The sequence below is a fragment of the Populus alba genome, chromosome 15 (assembly GCF_005239225.2).
Source record: "Populus alba chromosome 15, ASM523922v2, whole genome shotgun sequence".
NCBI lineage: Eukaryota > Viridiplantae > Streptophyta > Magnoliopsida > Malpighiales > Salicaceae > Populus > Populus alba.
Genome location: NC_133298.1, coordinates 12,423,110 through 12,451,037, shown reverse-complemented (window position 1 = coordinate 12,451,037; position 27,928 = coordinate 12,423,110). Strand labels below are relative to the sequence as shown.

General features: G+C 34.5%; 2 protein-coding genes across 2 annotated transcripts; one reads left to right on the top strand and one right to left on the bottom strand.

Moving 5' to 3' along the window:
- Positions 1-567: 567 nt before the first annotated feature.
- LOC118033425 (formin-like protein 20) lies at positions 568-15,035 on the top strand. Its single transcript, XM_035038410.2, is given in 18 exon segments — positions 568-1,215; positions 1,564-2,267; positions 2,352-2,573; positions 2,651-3,973; positions 3,976-4,793; positions 4,958-5,084; positions 6,353-6,424; positions 7,346-7,444; positions 7,574-7,615; positions 9,858-9,938; positions 10,039-10,089; positions 10,177-10,258; positions 11,481-11,575; positions 12,470-12,541; positions 12,623-12,739; positions 13,380-13,448; positions 13,543-13,609; positions 14,173-15,035. Coding segments are annotated over 18 exon segments (4,266 nt in total). The 5' UTR covers positions 568-1,142; the 3' UTR covers positions 14,325-15,035.
- Positions 15,036-18,413: 3,378 nt separating this feature from the next.
- LOC118033423 (uncharacterized) lies at positions 18,414-20,106 on the bottom strand. Its single transcript, XM_035038408.2, has one exon. It carries the CDS (start codon positions 19,866-19,868, stop codon positions 18,849-18,851), a length of 1,020 nt encoding a protein of 339 aa, XP_034894299.1. The 5' UTR covers positions 19,869-20,106; the 3' UTR covers positions 18,414-18,848.
- Positions 20,107-27,928: the final 7,822 nt, after the last annotated feature.

The following is a 27,928-nucleotide window of genomic DNA, read 5'->3' as shown; positions in this document are numbered from 1 at the left end:
GAGAATTTGTTGAGTTTAGTTAGAATTTTTTGATTGGAGTTATTGTGGTTTTTTGTAAGTTTTTTCAAGTGAGATAAAATTTTGAGTATAATTTCTTTGTAGGGGAGATTTTGTTCAATTTTTGTTAAGATTGTAATATTTATAACTCTTTAAAATCATAAAATAAAATAAATTTTAGATTAACAAAGATTATGATTTTATGAACTGTGTAGGCTTAAAACATAAAAAATTTCTATATTTAGACAATAGCTAAAACAATCTAACTGTTTATAATCCAACAGTTTTCTTAAATTAATCTCCTTGAACTAATTAATGTTGTAATTTATAACTACGACATTTAATTGAATGTTGTTTTTCTGAATTATATTCAGAATTGTGATATTAATTATAATTTTATCATGATTTTTAATTATATTCTTAATTAAATATTATATTTATAAACGCGATGTTAATGAAATATTAAGAATCATGATATCTTTAAATTTAATTATACCATTTTACTCTGTCTTTGTTCTCCATGTTAATTTACATTTTATTTGTATTTTGTATCCTAATTGGCCAATTTATCAAATGAGAGAGGGGTCTCTGAATCGAAACTATTCTCCTTAACAGTCCCCACCATGCTCCTCTCTCGTTTTCTCTCCATGTGATTTTCTAACGAAAAGGAAAAAAAAACAATAATAGTTAATAATAATAAAAAATACAACACCGATCAACATTTGAATCCAAAATAATTCCTCTTCCAAAGACCTTATCTCCACATTTTCACCTTGATCTCTTTTCTCGACTGTCACTTGCCACACACACATAGACACTTTCCTCTGTTGATTATTATTATTTTAATTAATAATAATATTATTATATAGAGCTAAATTGAATAATATTATTATAGAGAGCTAAATTGTGAAATGTTATGCTCCTTGTGGTTGATTTGATCCAATTACGTAATCGACTGTCTCTTCAGAAACGTTGTCCATTTTGGTTTTTTTTTTTTTTCAATTTTTATTTTATATACCTGTCTAATTAATTGTGTTGGAGAATATCGGGATCTGCTATGATTTTGAGTTGCTCAATTCTGATCTTTCCGGTGCTATTGTAAATCAACGGTTTGGATCCGATCGCCGGAGAAACAGCGCCATCAGATGGCGCTGTTCAGACGCTTCTTCTACCGGAAGCCGCCGGATCGGCTTCTTGAGATCTCCGAGAGAGTTTACGGTACTTTTTTTTTTCCCTTCTTAACTTCGCTATTGAATGCATCTTCAAATTTCTGCTTAATTGCTTGCTAGTTTTGAACAATTCAAACCTGATGATTAGGTTTCTTATAATTTAGCTGTGAATTATTCGAAGTCCGGTATTTAATCTTGGCAATGCACTGAGAATCTGCAATTGAGCAATGCTTAAAGAATTTTGCAGCAATTGTTTTTGTTAGTATTTCCTAGGTTTTGAGAGCTTAGACAGACTTGTTAAGTGGCTGAAATGTTGAGGAGTTTGATGGAGCTTTAGAAATTTTGACGTATCAGCACTTTTTAGCTCATTCGTTTTATCATTTTCGTTGTTTTGCAGTGTTTGATTGTTGCTTCTCCACGGATGTGTTGGAAGAAGATGAGTTCAAGGTGTACTTGGGTGGCATTGTAGCGCAGCTACAAGACCACTTTCCTGATGCGTCCTTCATGGTGTTTAACTTTAGAGAAGGAGAGAGGCGGAGCCAAATTTCGGACATATTGTCTCAGTATGACATGACAGTTATGGATTACCCTCGTCAGTATGAGGGCTGTCCTATGCTGCCACTGGAGATGATCCACCACTTCCTTCGATCAAGTGAAAGCTGGCTGTCCTTGGAAGGGCAACAAAATGTGCTGTTAATGCATTGTGAAAGAGGAGGTTGGCCTGTACTTGCTTTCATGCTTGCAGGTCTTTTGTTATATCGGAAACAGTATACTGGGGAGAACAAGACTCTTGAAATGGTCTACAAGCAAGCTCCTAGGGAACTTCTTCATCTTTTGTCTCCTTTAAATCCACAGCCTTCCCAACTTAGATATCTTCAGTACATTTCTAGAAGAAATTTTGGTTCAGATTGGCCTCCATCAGATACTCCTTTACTGTTGGATTGTCTGATGCTTAGAGCCCTTCCATTATTTGAGGGGGGCAAAGGTTGCCGGCCAGTTGTTCGTGTTTATGGCCAGGATCCTTCAAAACCAGCCAATAGAACTTCCAAGCTTCTGTTTTCTACGTCAAAGACTAAAAAACATGCTCACCTGTACCAGCAGGTAATGCCCTTAGTCCTGTAATTGAAAATGGTACATGAAATGCCTCCACTTTAAGGTGTTTCTTATGAATTTCATCAATTGCAGGAAGAGTGCACGCTAGTGAAAATAGATATAAGGTGCCGTATTCAAGGGGATGTTGTTCTTGAGTGCATCCATTTGGATGAAGATTTGGTACATGAGGAGATGATGTTCAGAGTGATGTTCCACACAGCATTTGTGCGGGCTAATATTTTGATGCTCGTTCGAGATGAGATTGACACTCTCTGGGATGCCAAGGACCAATTTCCAAAGGACTTCAGAGCAGAGGTAGGTTATCCTAATTCTTTTGTTGACCCTCTTTTCTGAAGCTGTAGGAGTTGAATGCATACTCATATCTGTATCAGGTACTTTTTGCGGATGCTGATGCTGTTGTGCCTAATGTCACCACAGTCATGGCGAATGAAGATGGGAATGAGACAGAAAGTGCTTCACCTGAGGAATTTTTTGAGGTGGAAGAAATTTTCAGTAATGTAGTGGATGGGCATGAAGCAAAGGTGGATGAGGCTTCTCGTATAGTTCATGACAACATGCCAGTTAATGTAGACAGCAAAGAAGTCTGGAAGGAGGATTCGGATCTTCACTCATTTGAAGACTGTGCTTCTGATGATGGGAGTCGCAAACAGGAGGGGAAGCTAGATTCTATTGTTGATGCAGTGAAGGATATTGCTGTGGATGATGTCAAGTACAAGGTAGATGAGAAGGTGGATTCTGATTTTTTGGCAGTGAAAGACATTGCTGTGGATGATGGAGATCTCAAGGCAGATTCTGTGGTTGTTGCTACTGATACACTGAGTAAAGAAACAACAGAAGTGATTGAAGATGTGGATGGGGAACTTAAAAAGATGGAAGATCAAGGTGATGGAGAAAATACTGCTACAAAGAAGTTAGAATCCATCATTCCACCAGTAAAGTTGAGTGGTGATGTTGGCAGACAAAAACTTGAGAAATTAGTGTTACCTTCACCAAGGAGACATCCTACATCAAATGCAAAACCGGCTGCAGATTCAATTGTAACCAAACAAAAGACTAAACAACATGAACCACAGGGAACTAATGGAAAACAAAGCAAGCCAAATACTGTTCCTCGGTGGGTTCCCCCCAATAAAGGCCCTTTTACCAATTCAATGCATGTAGCATATCCACCATCAAGATATAATAGTGCACCACCAGCTCTTGGATTTTGTGCTTCACCAAAGGACTCTAGTGCCGGTGGCCATGTAAAGACGACTTCTGTTGCCACTGCCCCTGGAGATTTAATTTCAAGTGGGTTTCCTACTACAACTGAATCACATCCTTCTCTTGACTCGCAACAAGTTGTGCACCCTGCACCTCCACCTCCTCCTCCGCCGCCGCCTCCTCCTCCGCCTTATTTCAACAAATCTTCTTTGTATGATTTTCAGGCCAGTCCAGTAGGTGAAGCACCTCCTCCGCCGCCTCCTCCTCCTCCTCCTCCGCCGCCTCCTCCTCCGCCATCCTCATCATTTAGCAGGCAGAATATTCAGATAGTTCCACAGCATGTATCTCCACCACCACCCCCTCCCTTTCCCCCTCTGTCCAGTGGACAGAATATCAGGAAGGTTTTGCCCCCCCCACCCCCCCACCCCCTTGGAATTCTAAGTATACTCCAGCTGCTCTTACTCCAACTTATTCTTCACCACCTCCTCCCCCTTTGAGTGCTTCTACTACTTCATATCATGGCAGAGTTGGAGTTCCCAATCCACCTCCACCTCCACCTCCACCTCTTACACATGCTTCACATAGAGCTCCCCCACCCCCACCCCCACCCCCTCCCTTGCAACCAGCGCATGGAGCTCCACCGCCCCCACCTCCACCTCCTTTACTTGGAACTCCTCCATCACCTACATTTATGAGTCAGGCTCCTCCGTCACGATCACATCCTCCAAGACATGTAGCTCCACCACCACCACCACCTCCTCCTCCAGGACGTGTAGCTCCTCCTCCACCACCACCTTTAGGGCATAGAGCTCCTCCACCACCGCCTCCTCCTCCAGGGCGTGGAGTTGCTTCTCCTCCAGGATGTGTTCCTCCACCACCACCTCCTCCTCCTCCAGGGCTTGGAGCTCCTCCTCCACCACCACCTCCTCCGGGGAGACCCCCGCCTCCCCCGCCACCTCCGGGGCGTGGAGCCCCGCCTCCCCCACCACCTCCGGGGCGTGGAGCCCCACCTCCCCCGCCTCCTCCTATGGGTCGTGGGGCCGGCCCGCCTCCTCCAGCTCCACCAGGTGCTCGTGTTCCTGGCCCTCCAGCACCACCAGGACCTCCGGGCAGTGTTCCTCCTCCACCTCCAGGCAGTGCCAGAGGTCTACCTTTAGGAAGAGGGCGTGGGCTTTCACGTCTTTCAGGGATGGGGACATCTGCTACAGCACCCAGACGATCTTCCTTAAAGCCTTTGCATTGGAGCAAGGTAACAAGAGCAATACAAGGAAGCTTATGGGAAGAGCTGCAAAGGCATGGAGAGCCCCAAATGTACTGCAACTTCTTTTACCAATTGAATTTTCTTTTAGAATTACTAACACACTATTCAGCCATACTTTCCTGAATCTATACATGCCTCACTATTTACGGTTATGCATCATTTTCTCTGTTTTTTTTTTTTTTTTTTTATATGGTGTTGCATCCTTGTGCCATAGTGCACCAGAATTTGATGTATCAGAGCTAGAAAGCCTTTTCTCTGCAACAGTCCCCAAACCTGCTGATTTGGGTAAAGCTGGAGGAAGACGCAAGTCTGTTGGATCAAAAACTGACAAAGTTAACCTGGTAATCTAAAATTCATTTCCCTGCCTTGAAATATGTCTGTAAAAAGACCGCAGATGTGTGTGATGGATATTTGGATATTTTATTCTTGTTGCTGGGGTTATATTTTATCTTCTCTCACTTCTTAATTTATTTTCAATGGTTAATTTGATTGTGGTAGGAATTGCACCACTTTTTTCATTAGCCCATAAGCCTTCGTTTTCTAGGGAAGATATCGTGATGAATGATTCTAGAACTGGGGTTTATGTTTGTAGTTTCTGTGATAATTTGGTGAGAAAAGTTACTTTGAATGTATTTGCATCAGTTATTCAGACATTCTTTATACAGACAATGAACATGTTACTTAGTATGTATTTATGAAATTTTTACACTTGGGATAAAAACAAGACTACCTTCCACTTTTACTTCTTATCAGTTTTACTAGAGTTTACGTTGATTTGTTATCCTTGATCAACTGCACCGGGAGCGCTACCCAACTACCTACAAATACCAACCCTTGGATTTCCTACAACCAAGCACAGCCATGCATTGACCATACAAACACTAAGCTAAAATGCAAGTCTAAACGTTTGATGATGGTAGCAACTGTAATTATTATTTGGATTTCAGGTGAATAGCTGAATAACCAATGTCAGTGGCCTTTGTTTTGTGACATATGGAGAAATCCCTGTGTGATATAGCTAAATCTTCATTTTATGGGCCATTGCATAATAGTTGGTTGATAGTTGAGCTTACAATATCTCCCCCGGATAAGTTATTTATCAATGTTATACCTTTTAAGTGCAGATAGAGTAACATGTCTTAAATACTAGGCTGTATACTGTTAAGGGTCAAACCATGCTGAAGTTGACTTGGATTGAAATTGTAAGGATGTAATTTTCAATTTTTCATGGAAAAGTCAAACTCGCTCTACATATAATGGGATGAGGGAAACGTATTTGACCCTAAGGAATTTGATATTAAGGTTCAGTTGAGTTGGATGCTAAGCAGGTGTGATGCATGTAATAAAAAAGAAACACCATTAAAGAAATATATGCCCCTCGTGCAGTCTCATCATGCATTAGTGATTTCATTTATCTGTGTTCAAATTCTAGTAGTTATTTATTTCTGTGTGATTGCCATGTGTGTTTTTGTGTATCTTTCTGAATATATATCAATTTGATTGCAATTTTTGCTGTTTCTTGTTGAAGAAAATATTATTATGATAGAATCTATATCCTTTTCTTACAACTTAATGTCTCTCAAATGAAGCATCTTGTTGTCAACTGTAGGTTGATCTGCGGAGGGCAAATAACACTGAAATCATGCTTACAAAAGTTAAGATGCCACTTTCTGACATGATGGTAAGATCAGACATCTTGGAAGTGCTTGCAGTGATAAGAATATCTGTTTTATTTATCAAAACTATTTTTCTTGATTAGTGGATGAAGATGTGATATTGTGCACTTAGACTAGATAGGCAATGCTTGAGATTCGCATGTTTAAATGGGATAGCATCATGTGGTTTGTGTTGATATTTTGGTTGTGTATATTTAAAAGAGAGTTGACTTCTACTTTTCAAGCAATTTGTGCTAGTCATGAGCCATTTATAGAAATGCATGTTTTTTGAAGTGTAAAAGGTTGGGTGTAATGTAATGTTCAGAAGCTATCCTGTCTGTTGACCTAGGAGCACATTCTCCTGTGACTTTGATTTCCCTGATTTGGCCAGCCTTCACCTCTGTTTGTTGACCTTGGAGCATACTCTCCTGCAACTTGGATTTCCCTGTAATATTGTATTTTAAGTTTCGTTTTTTGATGTGGAAATGGAACCAATATTAGGTTGCGTTGCTTTAGGGCTTTTGCAGACAGCTGTGACTGGGAGATGAGCAGAGCTGGTAATCTTGGGGCAGGGTTTTGTGAATAAAAAGTGTATTATTTAGGGGTCTTAATATCATTTTAACCTTGTGGTGGAATTTACTTTCCCGAGCTATCATTTTCATCCATGACAGGTTATATGTTACTTCTGTGCATGCATGCAATTTTGCCCCAGTTATAGCAGGTTTCCTTCTTAAAAGATCCAGCTCAGTGGTTGATTTAAGCAAAGTCAACATGCTTATCATGCTTTTATGCATTGATACTAAAAATTTATTTATTCTGGAATCTACCACCTTTGGTGCAAGTGGAGCTGCAACTTTTTTTTGTCTTTCTTTTTGTGAAATTTAGGTTATTTTTGTTATTCATTAACTAATATGACACCAATATGACACCTGCCTGCATATTTTTAGGCTGCAGTACTAGCAATGGATGACTCAATATTAGATGTTGATCAAGTGGAAAATCTTATAAAGTTCTGTCCCACTAAAGAGGAGATGGAACTTCTCAAGGTGAAACTTCAAATAATTATGATCTCATTTACATTCCATTTCATATTCAGGAGTACTTTGACATTCTGTGACCCTTGAAACTCAATGTCAATATTAGACATTTAACCATGATTAATTGTAAAATAACAGGGCTACACTGGTGACAAGGAGAAACTGGGAAAGTGTGAACAGGTCTGCAAAATTTATTTATCAATCAGAAATTCCTCATCTTTTACTGGAATGCATTCTTGAGTACTTTGTCAGGTGTCACACATGGGTCAGTTGAACTCTAGAAGATTGGCATGTGACTCCATACCTGTAGCCTGGATTATGTGACTTCTTAAAATCTTTATAGCATCTCTTTCATTATCTGAAATGATGGACTATGGCTAGTTAACGAATAATTGTGCTTGCCCATTTTAGTTTTCATTTTGACAATAAAGTAGATAGGTTTGCTGATCCATTTAACCCTAAAAGTTAGCGTATAGTATCACTGGTATATGATACCCTTACAATTTCCATTTGAAATTATGAACTCCAAACTATCAATTTTTTAATTGAAAAGTGCTGCATAAGAAGACAAACTTATGATACCCTGATAATTTCCATTTGAAATTATGAACTCAAAAGTATCAATTTTTTAATTGGAAAGTGCTGCATAAGAAGACACTAACTCGTGGTATGAGAAATTTGGCTTGGCCCTCTAAAAATGGCACGTGGAAAGTACTGTGGTGATTGTAAGCACCGTGAAAGAATTGGATTTTGTTCTTCAAGATTACTAGAAGTTTTGAAGTTAAAATAATCTGAATCTCTAATACTAGATGATAAGAAAGCATTGAGAAATTTCTTCTCCTATATAAGAGAAAAAAGAGGAAAAGAATAGAAACTGTCTTGTGACAAGTATTGGGAGCCCTCTAAAAATGGCATGTGGAAAGTACTGTGGTGATTGTAAGCACCGTGAAAGAATTGGATTTTGTTCAAGATTTCTAGAAGTTTTGAAGTTAAAATAATCTGAATCTCTAATACTAGATGATAAGAAAGCATTGAGAAATTTCTTCTCCTATATAAGAGAAAAAAGAGGAAAAGAATAGAAACTGTCTTGTGACAAGTATTGGGAGATTCATCAACAAAGTTTGGTTGTCTAGGGGTAGAAAGAAATACCCAATATTTCTAATAGATTTTCTTCTTATATCTAATAAAAAGATGTAGGATAAGAATATCAGTGCCTTTCTAGTCATTTTGCTCTTTCTTTCCTGGTTGCCCTTTTCCTTTGCTTTGCTCTTGTTTTGGTTTTGATTTTGTTTTTAAAAGAAGGTTATGATACCAAAGCAGGGTACAAGTAGTTTGAACATGTCTGCATGAAGTATCATGAACTGCATGAGAAGTGATGAACGTGATAGGCAAGCCCAACTTTCTGATGGATATCTCCAAATTCTGTTTTTGTTATGTGTTTAATTTTAAATTATATTATTGTTTTGTTGGGAGGCTTCAATGGGTCTTGTCCTACACAATGGTGGGTAACTCTTTTCACCCCTCCACCCATGGAAACCAAAACCTCCAAGTGGAAATCCTAAGTCTAAATTGCCCTGTTCCTTTCGAGACTTCAAGTATTCTGTTCTAGAGTGATATTGGTGGAAGCCTGATAATGTCGTAGTTGTTATTGATATATGGAATATAAGCAGTAACTTTTCTCCATCACTCTAAAAAAGAATGCTATATTATGGAAATCTCTTCATGAGCAGCAGAACTGCAAACTCTACTTGGAAGTAGAATGAATAACTTTAACACAATTTTTCAATTAGATGAGCAAATGTTAGTTACTGTTGTCTTTCATATTAAGGACATGGTTATTTATGCCCAAAACGAGAAAGGATCCTATGGCAGGACTTGGATGGTAGACTTAAAAACTGTTAGAAGCTATATAAGAGCTAGGGGCCTAGGGCAGTACAAGGGGAAAGCTGGAAGGCTCTTTGAAGACATCTGATATTATTGGAACCATGCAGGAAAAATTAGCTTGGCCCTGCTCAAGAATATCATGCACAAATTGAGAAATGGTCTGTGTGCTTGGCAGAGCTGAACTAGGATGCATGAAATTGGTGATAGTTGACTGCATGTCTTGATAGCTTCAATTGCTATAATAGGGCAATTATTAATTTGTGGGTGTATGAATTGGTGAAAGCTGACTGCACATGTCTTGATAGTTTCAATTGCTATAATTGAGGTCATTATGAATTTTTGTCTTTGAGGATATTACAGTGCATGCTGACTATAGTTTATCATGCTAAGCCCATTCATTTGAATCTTTGGCATGCATGTAGATCACATTATTTATGACAACTGATTTTACCTATTGGTTATGCTGGATAACTTGAAAGCATTTTTTTATTTTATTTTGATAATTTGAACTATTCAACTTTATTATGTGTTCCTCCAGTACTTTTTGGAGCTGATGAAAGTGCCACGTGTTGAGTCCAAGTTGAGGGTATTTTCTTTCAAGATTCAATTTGGCTCTCAGGTTTGGGCTGATGTGCATTGTTAGTGTGGTTTTCATAAATTTACAAATCTCCTGAACTATGGTTTTCTCCACAGTTTTCTTATCTTGCCCTGTTTCACAGATTTCAGAGTTTAAAAAGAGCTTAAACACTGTAAATTCTGCATGTGATGAGGTATGCTCTGCAAATGATAATGAAGCCTTCTGTTAGTTTACACATTCATTTTTTGACATAAGGGGCATGAATATCTCTGCTTAATAGGTCCGGAATTCCCTCAAATTGAAAGATATTTTGAAGAAAATTCTTTATCTGGGGAATACACTGAATCAAGGAACTGCACGGGGTAAGTAGTTCAGGTTCTAAATTCTTATCGAGTTCTGGAATTCTCTCTAGTTGAAATTCTTGAGAAAATTCTTTATCTGGGGAATACTGAACCAAGGAAATTATAAATGTTTTATTCCCAGTAAAGGTTTACTAGGAACTTTCGTAATGGCACCTGACATGATTATCTGTATGTTTTCATGAGACGATTAAAGAAGAAGCACAACTTAATTGCCTGTGACGGTTGCTTGCTCTTTCCATAATTCACCGTGTCTTTGTTTAAAACCTTCTTGAGGGGCATAGCCTTTATTGCAACTTAGAGAATCAGAAGAACCATATGCTGTCTTAGAGCAACAAGATCACAGTATTTATAAGATGTGCCAATTGCCACTATCTGTACAATTAGTCTTCAGCTTTGAGCTCTATTTTCAGTATATCACAACTCATGGCTTAAACTCAACTAGTGCCTTTACCAACACTCCATGCAGCTTCAACTTTAAAGGAAACAGTTCCTCTTCCCATCTTTTGATGTCTGTTGTAGTGACAAGGATTTATATTTTTGAGATATTATAAATCTAGCAAAGTATAATTTAAAGGTTTTATGTGATGGGGAACTGACTGAGAATCATGGAGCTGTAATTTAAACACATGATGTTTCTAGTTGTTTTAGGGATTTTATATTTTATTTCCTGTCCAGTAGTTGATTTAGTTCCATTCTATTTTCTGTTTGGCATTTTTATTTATTTATTTTATCTACCATTATTTTCCAAGGATTCGAGTTTTTAGTTCTTAGACTGTGAAAGTGTTTCTGCTCAACTCTAATTATTTGTCTTTCCTGTCCCTATTCTTCTCTCATATAGTTTCCTTTCCTCTTCTTCCCCATTCTCTTATTACCTAATCTCTCCCCCAACTAGTGATCTCTGAACACTTTCCTGCCAAGTAATGATCATTTTAGGAGTGAGGCTCAATGCGTTTTGGAAAAGAAACTACTATAAACAACATGGTAAACATGAATAGAACATGTAAGATATCAAATATTGGTTTTCTTTTGGAAGAATTAAAGCATGCATGTCCATATTATCTGGTACTCATATGATCAATATTGGTTTCTCTCACTTGTTTGTTATTTATTTTCCATCATCTTACCAGCTGATAGTCTACTACCTCAATGAGCACTTTTTAATGTTTTGAGCCTTTTTTTTTTCCATAGATATAAGATATCAAATACATTCCTATTTGTACAGGTTCTGCAATTGGATTCAAGTTGGACAGTCTCTTAAAACTCACTGATACGCGCGCTTCCAACAACAAGATGACACTTATGCATTATCTTTGCAAGGTATGATTAGTATTATGTTCTTTTTTTTTTGAACTTTCCTAGTGGAATCAAAATCATGTGTACTGACAGTTTTAGATTTTCTATTCTAAATTTGGTGATTGTGGAGCCTATTTGTGATTGCTCTGTTGCTTCCTGGGATGTGATGGTTATGTAACTAGCTATTTGATTAGCAATATTAAGTCCTGCATTTTGTAATGAATTGAACAATGCAACAATAAGTTTTCCCAAACCATGTCTTTTAGGTGCACAATGCTGGTTGTGGAATGGGTGCTCAAGCAGATCCATAATGAATTAAGAAGGAACTGAACTCTATTTTTTGGCAGTCTAAGTGCATTTAAAAACTTGGTGAAGTTTGGATTTTTGGGAATATGTAATCTGGAGACTGTTAATTTGGCATTTGCATAGATTAATATTGGAGAACATATTTGGGTGCACTTAGTTATATCATTAAGTTGAAAAGGATGTGAGTCAGAAACATAAAATTTTGAACTTGAATTGCTCTAAGATTCTATCCTTGTTGCAATTGTAATGTCATCTGCAGTGAGACTTACAATAGTTAATTTCTTCTCCTTTTGTTTTCAGAAAATGATTCATTTAATGAAAACATGAAATGACGAATCCTTACAAACAATAGATAGTCATAAAATATTCCATTTTAGAATCTCCACACTTGAGATTTTTTATTTGAATCAAAGTTTTATAAAATGGAAACTATATATTGTCTTTGCTTTGTTTTAGATTATGTTCATTGTTCTACTGATTGTGTTCATTTATCTACTGGTTCTGTAATGTTTGCTAATCGATATTATTTTTTACCTCTTATCAAAGAAATGAACTCCAGTGGCAATTGCCAATTTTATGTTCAGACTCACACTTTGTTTTCTTGTCTCCTAGGTCCTTGCTGCTAAGTCACCAATGCTTCTAGATTTTCACCTGGACCTTGTTAGCCTTGAAACTGCATCTAAGGTACATGCCTTGTTTTAATTGTCCACGACACTTAATTACAGTAGTAAGATTTTGTTTAGATGGAGTCGTCGTATCTTGCAGATACAATTGAAGTCTTTAGCAGAAGAAATGCAGGCTATCATCAAGGGATTAGAGAAGGTTAAGCAGGAGCTGGCAGCATCAGAAAATGATGGTCTTGTATCTGAAGTTTTTCGAAAGGTTAGCCCATTGTTTTGTTTCTATTCTGTGTAAAAACTGTTTTCATGGTTTTTATTTCATCTTGCCTCTTTAAAACTGCTTACAGAAATTTCCTCTATTACTATTATTTTGCTCCATCGTTTATTGCTTTAACTTTGTAGGAATCTGAAATGGTTTGCTATACTTCGGGGATTTGGCCCTTCATTTGTTTTTTCTTTTTTGCCTTTGGTCACTTGATACTGCATCATTTTCCTTTGTAAGAATAGGAGTTCTTGGCTTAGTGAGCTTGTTAAAGTACCGATATGATTCATTGCTATTTCTTTTTCCTTCGGGGGTAGATCTTATATAAAATTATTTCCTTAACTTTGATAAGATATTGACATTGATCACTAATGAAATATCAGTAGTGGTTAGATGCATTAGCTGGCATCTGTATTTAATGTAACATCAGATTCAAATATAGTTCCACGATTGGGCTCAACTTTGGTCCTCACTATAAAAAATCTTTATAAGTATCTTAGCAGTTTATCCTTGTAAGAATGTGCCACTATCTAATTCCAATTTTATATGTTTAGTAGAGGATCAATGTAATGCACATTTTGTTTCTTATGCATGTTAATATGTTCTTTATGCACTAACATTCTCTTATGCGACTTCTTAGACGCTAAAACAATTCATTGGTGTTGCTGAGACGGAGGTGGTGTCCGTGACAAATTTCTATGCTGTGGTGGTAATTTTTTGATTATTCATTTGCATCTGCTATTATCTACCAGAGTGAATAGGTTTTATTATCTCAGTCATCAATCATTGTCTTGGATTGACAGGGTAGAAATGCGGATGCACTTGCACTGTACTTCGGTGAGGATCCAGCCCGTTGCCCATTTGAGCAAGGCAAGTTATGCATAGGACACTCTTCTTATTTAATTGATCTGTGAAGTTACGATTTTATAGAGCATTGCATTTGGTAGTAATACGATGTGGATACCCACAGGTTATTTGTTAGTGGACTTTACTAAGTTCAGTATCTCAACTGGGTTTGATGTTTATAAATAACATAAAGGTTCGTCGGGATTGTACTTGATGATGCTTGGGTCAGTTTTGTTGATTTGGAACTGGGTAAAAACAATGGGGCATGGAATAATATTCAGAGGGGGGAAAGGAGGAAACTTCTAGAAAATTATCCCGGACTAAACGAGGCCTGTGATACAAATTGAATTTTCATGAATACTATATTGTTTCCTTGAGAAATAGTTGAGTAGTTATATATTGGACGAATTGTGATATAAATATGAAATGCTGGAAAAGGATAAAATAATAATAATAAAAAAACAAGGACAAGCTCTGGGGACTATGGAAGAATCAAACTTTTGTAGTCCTAAAATACAAGTCAAGTCTGTCTCTATGTTAAGGATTAACAATGGAGAGAATCTAAAATGACTTCTTCACTGATGCAGTTACCACTACTCTCTTAAATTTTGTGAGATTGTTTCGTAAAGCGCATGAAGAAAATTTGAAACAGGCTGAATTGGAGAAGAAGAAAGCTGAGAAAGAGGCTGAAATGGAGAGAGCGAAGGGAATAAATCTTACAAAGAAGAACATGAAATAGCTGTGAATTGGTTTCTTCTTTTTCTTGCCTGGCAATTTGAGGTCCCCTGCTACAACAACCATCTGCCATAGTTTTTCAGATTGAACGGTGGCGCGTGCTGCCGAGTATTGGTGTCAAAAATCCAATTCTCTGCTCCAATATTCGCCAGTACGGTGCGAACACACCCTTACAAGTGATATTGACAAGGCAAGCGCGCCATTCCACGAGGCCTGCAGAACCTACCTTAAGCAATATTCAGTGAAGAATGTGTTCATTTTGCTAGAGCATGCAGGGTGGCCAAGAACACTGACCAGCGGTGGTTCCGTGCATGATATAAAAGATGCTGGATGCGGCCTCGAGAAGAAATTTTGTAGTTTTGGTGAATCCTTATTATACAGTAGCTGATTCGGTTTCCTGCTTCGTCATTTGTTTGGCATGATTTTTTCTGCACCAGAGCGGATGTAAAAGCCGCCAAGTGACAGTGTACCATGAAACCATGTACAAAGCTCTAACCCAACACTAACACTAGAATTTAATTTGTTTCTTGTAACATAGGGAGCAACCTTCCCCTTCTCTTCTTAATTTTTTCTAATAGAGATTTTGACTTGTCACGTCGCAAAAGATGTATAGGTTTTCAGGTTCAGATATAGTTGTCTGAAGACGGGTTGCTCTTGGTGTAATTGTAACATAACAGCAAAACCAAAAAAAAAAAAAATTATAGCTTGCAGAACAGTTTTCAATGTTTGTTTCATAATTTAATTATTAAACATGCGACATTCATGAAGTATCCTGGTCTCCATTTACATTTCATGCTCATTATATTCTTAGAGGGCTTCAATTCAAATCGAAAAAAAAATATGATCAAAGATAACAAATCCTCCACTAGCTAGCTTTTCGGTCTGTATTTCTATTAATTTCTTTTTTAATTTTAAAAAAATGTCTAGATTTTAAAATTATTTGGTATTATTATTAAATCTGATTTGATTGGTCAACCTTGAATTTTTCTAACATAATTAATTGCTTATCTCTAATTTAAAATTAACCTTGTGGATCCAAAAAATCTTGATGATGGGTAAAAAATATAATTTGACTTACAAAAAATTAATATAATATATATTTTTTTAATATTGAAACGATAATATATTAGATCGTACCAAACTCATAACATGAATCATGGATTTTATTGGGTTTAACAACTATCTTTTTAAACTAGATTATATTTAATAATATAATAACAAAAATAAATACTTATAGAATTGAGCATCACACCAACCAAATACTAGTGATATTTTATTAATTATTTAATGATAATTATTTTATAAAAATAAATAAATTCAAGTAAGAAAAAAATATATTTAAAACACACTTATAATATTTTTACAAGTTATGGAATTTTTTTTTCTAGTGTTTGTTTATTTTGTTATGAGGTTTAGAGCCACTGTCTCCGACTCTCGGAGTTAGAGCCACCGGAACACGACAACCCCTTTCTCCCATGTTTTCCGGTGAGCAAATACCTTCCTCTCATGCATAATGGCTGTTCCTCCACCACGCATGACGGTAGCAAGTCCTCTTGATAGCAGCAACAACCAAAGACGCCATTAACAACGACGTCTACAATAAAGAAGGAGAGACTCAAAAATCTCAAAGCTCAAGCATTTATTGTTTATTCCACTGATGAAATGTGGATATCTTTTTTAAATAATTTTTAATGCGTTCGAACTATCTCTCACTCGTTGCTTGTGAGTTGATGCATTTCGTTCCACTTAATTTTTAAAAATAATTTTTAATCTATTGTGGATTATTTCTCGCTCATTGTGTTTGAATTTCTTCTCAAATAATCTTTAATTCATTGCGAATTATTTTTACTTACTCATTTATTTTCAAGAATTAGTTTCTCTCTTGTCTTATATTCATTTTCAAAACCAGTCCCAGTACCTTGCTTTAAAGTAAATTTCAAATTCATTTTTATCCGTTGTAAACTTAATTTCACTCAATAGCTTTGTGGTTCCTTCAAATTATATTATTTATCAATTTGATTTCATATTATTCTATTTTCAATAAATATAAAATAAATAAATAAATAAATAAATATACATTATGGATGGTTAACTAAGGATAATATTGTAAATGGGCGTGTTTGTTTTCCAATTTCATCTGTTTTTGTATTTCATTGGTGAAAGTAACCCTAGTTATTATAAGGACTATTTAAGAGTGGTTGCGATTATTTTTTAAAATATTTTTTGTATTAAAATGCATTAAAATAATATTATTTTATTTTTTAAAAATTATTTTTAAGATCAACGCATCAAAATGATTCAAAATATATAAAATAAAATTAAATTTTTATAAACAAAAAAACAATTTGAATTTGTTAGAAACACGGGTTAGCCGTGTTTCCAAAAGCAGCCAACCCATTATAGGTTTATTTCTAAAAATCAATTTTCTCACATGTCTAAAATTCATTTCCAAAGCCAATCCTACTCTGTTTTAAAATGACTTTTAAAATCCATTCTTGTCCGTTGTGAGCATGTTTTCAATTAGCTTTGTGGTCTCTTTCAAATCATGTTTACCTTACTAGTTTGATTTTATTTTATTCCATATTCAATGTATAAATTCAAAAATAATAAAAAAACATTTTTCTTGATGCTTTGCGTGTTGCATATATAATAAAACCTTGCGAGATGGTTGACCTATGATGATATTATAAGTGTATTTTCTTTGATGTTGCGTGCTTACCTGGATTTGATAGTTCAAGGGCGCGGTGCTCCGACCATATCTTCTTGAGCTACAACCCTCTTCTACTGAGTTTTCTACCGCCTTGAGTAAATATATATATTTCCCTTCTTTTAAATTTTTATTTGAAGAAGAATAAAAATATTTGAATATTTGTAAAAATAATATTTTTTATCTTATTCTTTAATATATATATTAATTCCTAGTTATATATCGTTATCACTTGCAGAAATATACATATGCTCTATGCTATGCATAGCAAGTACTCCTAAGATATTGGGTCGGTTTTCTTTTCTCTTGTCCTTCTTGCTAACCTTTGCCTTGAACACCATAAAGGCCAGATATAGTTCAACACAAGAACTACATATATATGTTTTGATTTACACGTGTAATATTTTAAGACGGGTCTGGTTTTCAACTAAATTCTTCTTTTTAAATTAAATTAACAAAAAATTAAAAATAGTTAAAATATTAGGACGGGTCTGGTTTTCATCTGACTAGATTGAATATCTCTGTCAAACTGAGCAAAAACCCAATCCAATCAAGTTAGGTGATGTTAGAATATTCTCGATGATTAATGTAAAATTATCATTCCTACTTGACCACATACTACAATCTTATCATTTTATATTTCTATGATATCTCTCTGTAAAAGCTACTTATCACATTCTTACACGCAAATGACTATTTTTTTTTTTATTAGACCATAAGTGTTATTTCAGGAACAGTTTACATATCAACTAAAAGATTAAAAAAATTCCTGTCTTAACTATTTTAGATGCCCCAATTAAATTAACCTTTAAGTGCGCTTGGAGGAATTCAATTCTTCTTAATGATGGTTCAAAATTTGAACCTACATAGATCAAAGAAGCGAACATATCCTCTTAATCACCATACTAATCTTTTAAAGTGTGGTTGTGATTACTTTTTAAAATGTTTTTTACTCAGAAATGTATTAAAATAATATATTTTTTATTTTTTAAAATTTATTTTTAATATCAGTGCATCAAAATGATCTTAAAACACTAAAAATTATTAATTTAAAATAAAAAAATAATTTTTTTAAATTTTTTTTCAAAACACTTTTAAAAATAAAAACAAGCCTAAATATCGGAACCTTTTAAAATACTCATTAGTTTCTTCAAGTGGGTAGCCCAATTAAATTGACTCCCTCGCCTCAAAAAGGAAAAAAGAAAAAGAAACTAAGGAATGCTTACTTCATAAATTAGATAATTTGTTTTAGTTTTTATTTTCTATCACGGTTTACTGGATTTCAAAATTCAATGTGTTTAAGCTACAACAGCATTAGAAAAGATGATTTTTTTATTTATTTAAATTATTGTGCAATCCATATACAAGTATATAATCGCTAATAAATTTCAAGGTGATGAATTCTCCGTCGTGGTTTAATTTTTGAGACCGACTAATCACACATGATAAGAGTACATCAGTGTATCAGTGGCGTAACAAAGAAAAAAGAAAAAAGAAAAAAAAATGCTTTACAGTGGAGGTTGGGATCTACAGAGTAGCTGAAATTTCAATTTTCTTGATGACCAGTGATTGATACATCTACAACGCCATTTTTGTCTTTTGTTCTCTCTTTCAGAAATTCCAATGTACAAGTAAATAATTAAACCAGAAAATGTAAACGAGAAAAGGAAGAAAGAATTGAAGAAAGAATGTAACAGCTTGAACGTGTGTTACATACAGTTCTTGTCGGGGCTTCAAGTGAAGTATGGTTCCTCTGAAACGATCCTTGTGAATCTTTCTTGTGTATGGATTGCCCTTGTGACAAGAGGAGAAAAGCTGTTGCTACACCTTTAAGCTAATGATATAACCACCATTCTCTAATTCCCCTTCAATTTCATTGATCCTGTAAGCGTATTTACCTTGTTGATCAATGCAAGAGTAGGTTGCCTTGCAGCTCTTGAAGAAGATGCAACTGACAATGGTTTCAAGAACAACAAGAATTGAATACATGTAGATGATAAGCGTCCCCTCTGAAATTATCGACAAAGTGCTTGGTGCTTCACGGATATGACGATAAGCTCTCACAATCCGGTATCGGAACAATGCTTCAACCCCTGCCAGGGCTATATTGACAGCAAGTGCAAGTGATAACGCCGTTGAAGCCCTTCCCCTGATCATAACGCAGGCTTTTAGAATGGCCAGGTATCCTCCGATTCTTTCCACGCCCGATAAGACCAACGCTAAGTTGCATATTATGATTGTATGGGAGAGGATGATGGAGTAAACAACAGCTCCGGCAGCTGAGAGGAAGAGACGAAAGCCAAACCCAATGTTCTCAAGGAAAAGATTGGAAGTAAAGAATAGGAGAGAAAAAGCTGTTGCATTCGCTGAGAGGATCAATAATGAATTGCATATGTAGGTGAGGAGGAGAGGATTGAAAATGGAAAAAACACAATAGAAAGAAGGTGGTTTTTTGTGATTATTATTGAGAGCTTGAATAACAGATGCTTTCATGATGAGCAAGAAAGTAAGGGCAAAGGGAAGCGTAAGAATTGAAAGGGAGATTGTTTGAGAGAGCTTGAGATTGACAAGGTTGAGCAACTCCGAGGAGGGAGGGAGTCCCGCCGCCTGGAACAGACTGCTCAACCTGTGGTAAATGACTGGAAGGAGAGACGAGGAGGAGTCAAGAAGCAGGTGTGCGAGGAGGATTGAGGCCGAGAAAGGGAAGGCGAGAAGGGCTGCGGTACAGGTGAAGTATTGATAGTTTTGAAGGAAAGTAAAGATTGATTTTCGCAAAATCTTGCTGCCTGTTTCTTCCATTGGAACATCATCTTGATCCATTGATGGGAGGGAAATGGGCATGAAATGTGTTTCTCACCGATAGGCAAGAGATGTGCAAGGCAAGATTGATGTTTCCTCCTCTTTATTTATTTCTATGGCAAGTCTCCCTCCCTCCTCCCTCTCTCCCTTCTTCTTTACGATGAGATGGGTTAGATAGAAGAGAGTTGTTATAGGACTTTGGATTGAAAAGATAGGTCAACTAAAATTTAAGCAAAATAGAGAATTTGCAGATGTGGAGGTGGTTCGGACATTGTTTATGACAAATGTATTTTTGGATTTTTTTGGGGTCTGTCTTTGTTATCTCCAACTCCCACTTTGGCCGGCCAAAAGGAGCTTGGAGTGGCTAATTTAACGAGCACTAGTCTAGGTTTAAGTTCAATAGCAGCTTGGCTTGCTAATCCAATCAGTGCTTTCGATATGCTTGAAACACAAGCTACATGTATGAGCTCAATCATAGTATAACATTTTACTCGATTAGGCTTCCACCTGAAGTATCCTTCCAAGCTCTCAAACATCATACATATGAGCTCAACTTGCCCGGAGGAATTTGGTAATCGGAAAACGAATCAGAAATGGCTCCGAATTCGAACAAAAAAAAGGCCCCTTAAGGAAGGAGGTGCAAGAAGATCTTCCATGTAAGAAAATTATATTTGCAGGGTATGTGCCCGAGAATTTGCTCGGTAAGAAGCTCCCGAGAGGCTAGTTGGGTGTCCACTGTTTTTGGTTATGTTTCACGTGGCACGTGACTGAATTCTTAGCTTTCAAGAGAACTTTAATAATTAACTTAAGGAGGAAATGGGACTAATACTTGAATTACAAATGAAGCAGACCACAGGTGGGAGGCCCTCTAATTAACATCCACTGCTCTTCTTCTTTTTTCTCTTTTTTTTTTTCTTTTTTTATGGCATCCACTGGTTTAATCATTTGCAAATCCCATGACATTAAATTGGACAAAACATGGATTGAAGCTAGGTCCGTCCTATGAACCATTTTGTGTTTTGAAAGGGTAGCTATGGATCCGACTTCTTTCTTCTTTTCGTTAATCGAGTGGTCGGATACGAAATCTTCAATCCGAGCATGACAATTTATAGAGTAAAAGATGAGGAGCTCTAGTGATTTAATTAACAAAACAACTAAATGATGTTGGGGGTTGATTTCACTGTTGTTCATATGAATAGTAAGCCAACTAATTAGGTTTCAAATCATCATAAAAATACAAAATTAAAAGAAAGAGACGGGAAAGTAAAACCAGAAGAAATTTCATGCTTCACACCAAATTCATGACAATTCTTATTTTTCATTGATTAGTTGAGCCACTTTTTAGTGAAAGTAAAACTAGAAAAATGTTCATTTCATTTGTTTTTCAATCCTAAGCTTTGAAAAATAAAAGATAACGTTGTCTAAAACAGATGAGGAAAGAAAAAAAAAATCATTAGTTGAGTTATTTTTCAATGAAGAAACTTGTCGTTATTATTATTAATTAGATTTTATTTAAAGAGGAAAATTTAATGATGAAGGTTGTTTTCTTTAAACATCCTTGAGGAAGGAGATCAGGTTTGGTTTAGATATTTTCATTCCGTTAATTTTGTCTTTCTTTTTTTTTTTTATTCTTTTTATTTTGGGGTTATTAGATTGTTCAGATATGTGTTTAAGGTGTTTTTAGATGAAAATCAATAGAAAAATAGAATTTTGAATCCCAAAAACCCATCCCTTCATCTTTCTAGGAACCACAAAGGTGGTCAAACTCTAGGCTATGACTTAGTGAACTGTGCATTATTTGTCACGGTAAAGGACGTGTCGTTTGTTACTTTTTTTTTATAAGAAAGAAAAGCCAAAGAGTAGACAATCTGCTATTCGCCCTCTAACAAAGAAAAAAAATATATTCCTTAGGGCCATGTGCGGGCTTTTTTTGTACTAGGCCTAGTCATGCCAGGCCACTCAAGCCCACGCATTCCGACTCTTGTTTTTTTTTTTTTTTTAATTAATTGGCCTCTTGTTTTCTTTTTATTTTATCTTTAGGTTTTTTTTTTCAATGTTATCTTTCAATGTTGAGTTTTTTTATTGAATTTTATCCTTTAGTAATGTTGAGTTTTTTTTATCGAATTTTATCATTTAATATTGAGTTGATTATAAATTGATTTTTATATTTTTATCATATAATAAAATAAAAAATAAATTCAATTTTATAAAGTCCATAACTCAGGTCACGAGTTTAATGAATTAACTAGAGTTAATTTAACTTGTTTTTTTTTCCTTTTCGACCTACAAGTTAACAAGGTCATGTTATGATAACTTTCACGTAAATTAATTTAAAATTTAGGTTAAAAAAATCAAGTTGAGAGTTTTTTAATTTTCTTCATTATTCCAAGTTTAAAATAAACGACATTAATGGCCTACTTTCAATCATATATGTATATATATTGAAAAGAAAACACACACATGAGGCTAATAATAGGCATACTATTAACAATTTGCGACTGAAATAATAATGCAATCATCAACAAATTGAGACCACAAAAAAAATTGAATTAGCTAAAACAAGCCAAGAGAATATAGAAATAGAAACGACAGCGAAGTGCACGGGCCACTGCTCGAGGATGACGGAAGATGACCACCGGGTGATGGCGCGGCTGGTGCGCCGTGTTTTGACCTGGTGGCTGCTGATAGGTTAGTTACGAGTTCTCGTGATATGACGTGGCATTTTGCAATTTTTTTATTAAATATTCTGCAGTTGTTGAAACTGGAAGCAATATAAGTAAAATAAAAGATGTTGCTTTCCTATAAGGTAAAGGGTCACAAGAACATAATTGATGACCTTCTAACTGAAAAGGGTTCGTCTTAATGAAACAACACACTTTATCGACGTTATTTTATTTTTAGACCTTTGGAATTCAAGAAACGGAGCAATATGTTTGCTTACCATATCAATCATTAAAGATTACAAGTTTAATAATTAAAAAACATATATGTATTACAAATTTATTTAGTTGAGTTGTCTTTGCCTCAAATCCAAAACAACTATAAATTTAAATTAAAAATAAAAACATACAATAAATACTTTTTTAGTTTTTAGCAAATAATAATGGAGCTTATCTTATATTAGATGTAAATAGTGATTATTACCTTCTATATTGTATAACCAACTCCTTACTTGAAGTATCTAAAAGACTATTTATAGTTTTTAGTTACTATAGAATGAGATGATGACTTATTTTTATTTTTATTTTATTTTATTTATAATTTGACCCCTTTTGACATGTAGTTCACCAATATGTTCCTTGCAACAACAATTTTTATTTTTACATGTTTGTTTGGCTACTTGGTTATCGAATTAGTTCAATCTAGCTCGAAGTATTTACATGCGAAAGTCAATGTTTCAATTACAAAACTATATATGTTTTGATAATTAAAGTCTTTTATCATTAATGTGTTTGTTGTGTGTGTTGTATAATTTGCTTTGATTTGCATGTTATTTCTCATCCTAACATTCATATTTTATTTTGTTATTTTTATATTGGATATGAATTCATATCTTCATACAACATCATTTGAGATCACACATCTTTGCTTTAGATTAGTTGAGGGAGTAGTTGTACCCCAATAACTATCAATTTAGGTAAGACTCGTGAAATCACCAACTCATGTCTTATTATCAACTTGGATGTGGTTAGTATGCCAATCTGACACAAGCATGGTTTATGCTTTCACATATCTTATAGACCTTATATTGAGCTTTAGAGGGCATCACTGAACAATGAGAAACCTTTTTTTTACTAAATAGTAAATTTATCACAGTGCATGTAATGGTTGCAACTTTCTCTTAAGGTGTCTCCCTATGTTACCACAACTTCATATTCAATATCTAGCATGCATTATTAAATGTTCTATGTATATACATCAAATTCAGTTTATAAGTGAAATATAGGTTTCCTTGAAAATTCAGCTTCCTTTTAAGATCTATAACACTAAACTAAAAAAAAAAAAAGATGGATGTGTAATGAGGAGAGAACCTAACTAGAGATTAACCAATAAAAAGAGATTATCATTCTAAAAATAGAGATCACTAAGCTTGCTCAATCAAGCATTATAGACTGTCCTTCGAAGAGATGGAATATTTGGCCACAATCAAAGTTCCTATTGAAATGTAATTCATGCTCAACACTCAATCAATTTTTTAAGCACCGACTAGGCCACTCACCTTCACCTTCACCACTAAAAGCTTGGGGGCACGTAGTGCTTCATTAGAATCTTTATTCACTATTAATGTATAACCAGAGCCAACAGTCTAAAAAACCTCGATGATTGGCTTAAGGACCAAGAAAACTCAAAGAACCAAAGTAGCAGAAAAGAAATATTTTAAGAAATTATCAACAATTAAAGAGAGGTTTAAAGCTATTGAACAGGTAGATTTACATGATTAGATAAAATTGAATAATATATGTTTATTTCTTGATATCATCATCCCTAGGAAACTTAAGTTACTCGAGTTTGATAAGTATAACGACATCAGTGCCTAATGACTCACCTTTAAGTGTACTACAATATGATGACTGAATTTATACATGATAAGAGACTAATGATTTATTTCTTTTATGAGATTTTAAGTGGTGTTGCTCTTAGTTGGTGCATAAGACTCAACAACTCTAAGATAAAGAAATAGAGAGACTAGATGAATATTTTTATCAAGCAATACAAATTCAACATGTTTGTAGAGGATCGTATGAGCTTATAGATCACGAAAAAAAGTCTTAAATAATTCATCCGAGTATACAAATAGAGAAGGTGTAAGGTAGTAGCACAAATCTCCATCTGTTGTTTGAGAGGGAAATGATCACTCTATTCTCCAATGCATTTATTTTGAGTACCTAGTTGGTAGTTTTGCTTAATATTTTATAGATTCGGTAGTGGTGGATGAAAGAATAATATGCCATAAAAGAAGGACATATCTCTATACTTTAAATGCAGGAAAAAAAAAAAGGTTACAAGAAAAACTGTAAGGTTCATTACCTAGAATCTAACCATGATCAACAAAGAAAATAATAGAACAACATGTGAAAGTTGAACCAACAAGAGGATATCCACCACGTCAAGTTTTAAACATTCATCACTTCCCCAATCAATGCCCCAATAGTTTCCAACCTAAATTTCCCCAACAAGTTCCCTTAAAACCAATATTTTTTTGGTCAAACTAATAACCATACCTAAACTGCTACGCAACCATATGAAAACCCATAAAATAACTAGTAAACATTATCACCCCTTCCCTTACCTTTAAACAAAATATTCTAGTGATTGGTCAACATCATACAAATCATTCATGTTCCTTAAAAACCATTACAACCATCATAACCGAAGTAGTACAAGCTTGACCAAACATATGAGTAACCATTCTTGTGTAACTGGGCACAATATTGACAACTGTTATAGTTTTAAGGGCAAGCTACTCCAGCTTATGGAACTATCTAAAACTCATATTTTTTTACTCCCTCTATATAATCATTATTAAAACTATCTAAAACTCATATTTTTCAACTCTCTCTATATAATCCCTCCATGTAGGTTTTTCTTTAAACATGATAATAGAACTTATGACCATCAAGTAAGGTCTTGTTTTTGCCAAGACATATGACTACAAATTTATTGTTTAGTTTTTATTCTTTGAAAGTTGCACACATGATTTTGAACAAGTGTACTAAATGACATCCTTAATAGACTTTTCTTTGTAATATTAGAGGAATCATTAGGAAAAAGCTGAAGAGGTTTTTTTTTTTCATATGTTGAGAGAAAGAAATATGGAAAAACTTAGATCCTATGATCTGATGTTCAAAATATTAGTGTATATTCCTTGTAATCAATCAGTTTGTTACATGTATTATTAACTTTGTTCATGTAATTATATTTAATTTATAAATAAAAACTTATTTATCTTTAATATTCATCAAATATTTGATTAATTAATCTTTAATATAATAAGATATAATTTTTTTTTTGTAGTCTACTATACATGAGTTGTAAACACAAATTGAATCAATGCTATGAAATTAAAAAAAAGATATATAAACTAACCTTTGTATAAGAAAAGAGGCTAAAAGTATTACTAAATTAATTTTATCTTCACAATGCATCCACCACTTTAATTTTATGGTCTTCATACCTATCATATATAAACATACAAAATTTATAAGAAACATTAGCTAAAACTAAGCATTGTTTATGTTTGGTAAATTTTTTGAAATAAAGTACAATGAAAAAAATTAATTTCTTACATATTTATTTTAATTGTGCTCGCTGTTCTTTTATGAAATAAAAATCATTGATTATCATATCTATTATGGATTTTTACCATTACCGAAGATAAAAACACTTATTTGTTCATTGTATGATACTAAAAGTTCCACAATTTCAAGAAAATTACCTTAGTTTTTTTTTTTTTTTATTTCTGACTGTTCATCATGTCCTTTAAAAGCACATGCTTGAAATGTGAGTCAACAGATAATATTTATTAAAGCTTTAACACAAAATCAATTATTTAGAATTTCTTGAGATGTTTATCTCTCAACCACCTTCTCTTACTAATTTTTTAAATTCTCCAAGCATTGGACAACAACTCTATGAGCTAAATTTGGACCTTTTCTAATATAAATAAAAAAAAGTACATTGTTATTAACTTTCTTCCAATAATTGAATCTATTAATAGTAAATGTGCTTGATCTTAATTTTCTTGTTGGTTTACTTGCAAATAGATAACAAGTAAAACAAAATGCAGAATTTTTCTTTGAATTTTTAAGCCAGGAAAAACTTTTGAATCAATAAAACTGAAATCAACAAGGATGTTTTTACCGGTCAACATATATTCATATATCAAATGTTGATATGACCCTAGATTATTGTACGCCCTTCGAATTTCAGCTTGTTAATTAATTAGATATTTTTAAATTTAAAGATAACTATTTGGATCTCAAATTAAATGATCAATATCAATATTTTCCTATTCAATTCTTACAATTCTAGTAAGAGACTACTCAATAATCAATGTAGTTTCTTTGCAATCTAAAGCAGGTTAGGAATGCTTAATCATTGATTCAACATTAGGCACTAGAGTTGGTTTGCTATGCTAAGATTTTTTTTATTTTTTCTAAATAAATAAATTAGTTTTTCATGTCTTAATCACCGTTCAGCTTGAAATCAAAACATCCGGATGCCATGAAGGGTCATACAAGAAGGTTGTGTAACAACAATAAAGGGTCATTAGTAACACATCAAATTCGATGCCAATTGCCAAATTGCTCCTAGACTAAGCTATTCTGTTCTTTTTAGCATGAGCCATATGACAAAAATTGCATGAAATTTATGCCGAGATTATCTTCAAGGAGGCAAAGCTTATGTGGGCCTGTGGCATTAGAAATCGATATTCTAATTAAATTTCTGTCCAGCAACTTTTCAACCTCTATATATCAAGCCTAAAGGAAATATCCTATACTCTTTATCCTTATGGATGGTTTATTTTGAATTGCTTGAAGCAAAAGCATTGAAATCATAAGTCGAACACTGAACCAAATGAGAAGTTAGCAGTGCACAAATCCCACTGGAGGAAAGATTCAACGTTAGATGAACAATCACATGAAAATTAAAAAAACATTATGAATCAACCTGATTTTGGCATCATAGCAGCCAGTCCAACTGTCTTCAGGAATTAGGCAAATGGTTTCCCCCCCCTACTAGGACCAATTATAATCAGGACTCTTATTTTATGGGAGATTAAAAAAAAAAATCAACCAATTTTTGAAATCATCTCTTCAATCCTCAAGATTTCCAGAGATTGAGGCTTATTTCTAGCTAATTGTTGAAAGATACAAAAATCCCTAAGAATCTACTTGTTAGAACTTTGTTGAAACCTATGGAGATAAGTAAAAGGGAGAAGTTAATTTGCCTTGAAAAGAAAATAATCCAAGCTTGAATTGAAGTCCTTTGATTTTGGCAATTAATTTATAAAACCATGTAACATAGTTGAATGCTGATATGAAAGCACCAAGACAGGGACTAAATATCTGGTTGTGTAAATTAACAGAGACAGGCCAGCA

What these genes read in the sequence shown, in the direction of transcription:
- LOC118033423 (XM_035038408.2), bottom strand. Translation starts at nt 19,868, where the DNA reads ATGCCCATTTCCCTCCCATCAATGGATCAAGATGATGTTCCAATGGAA.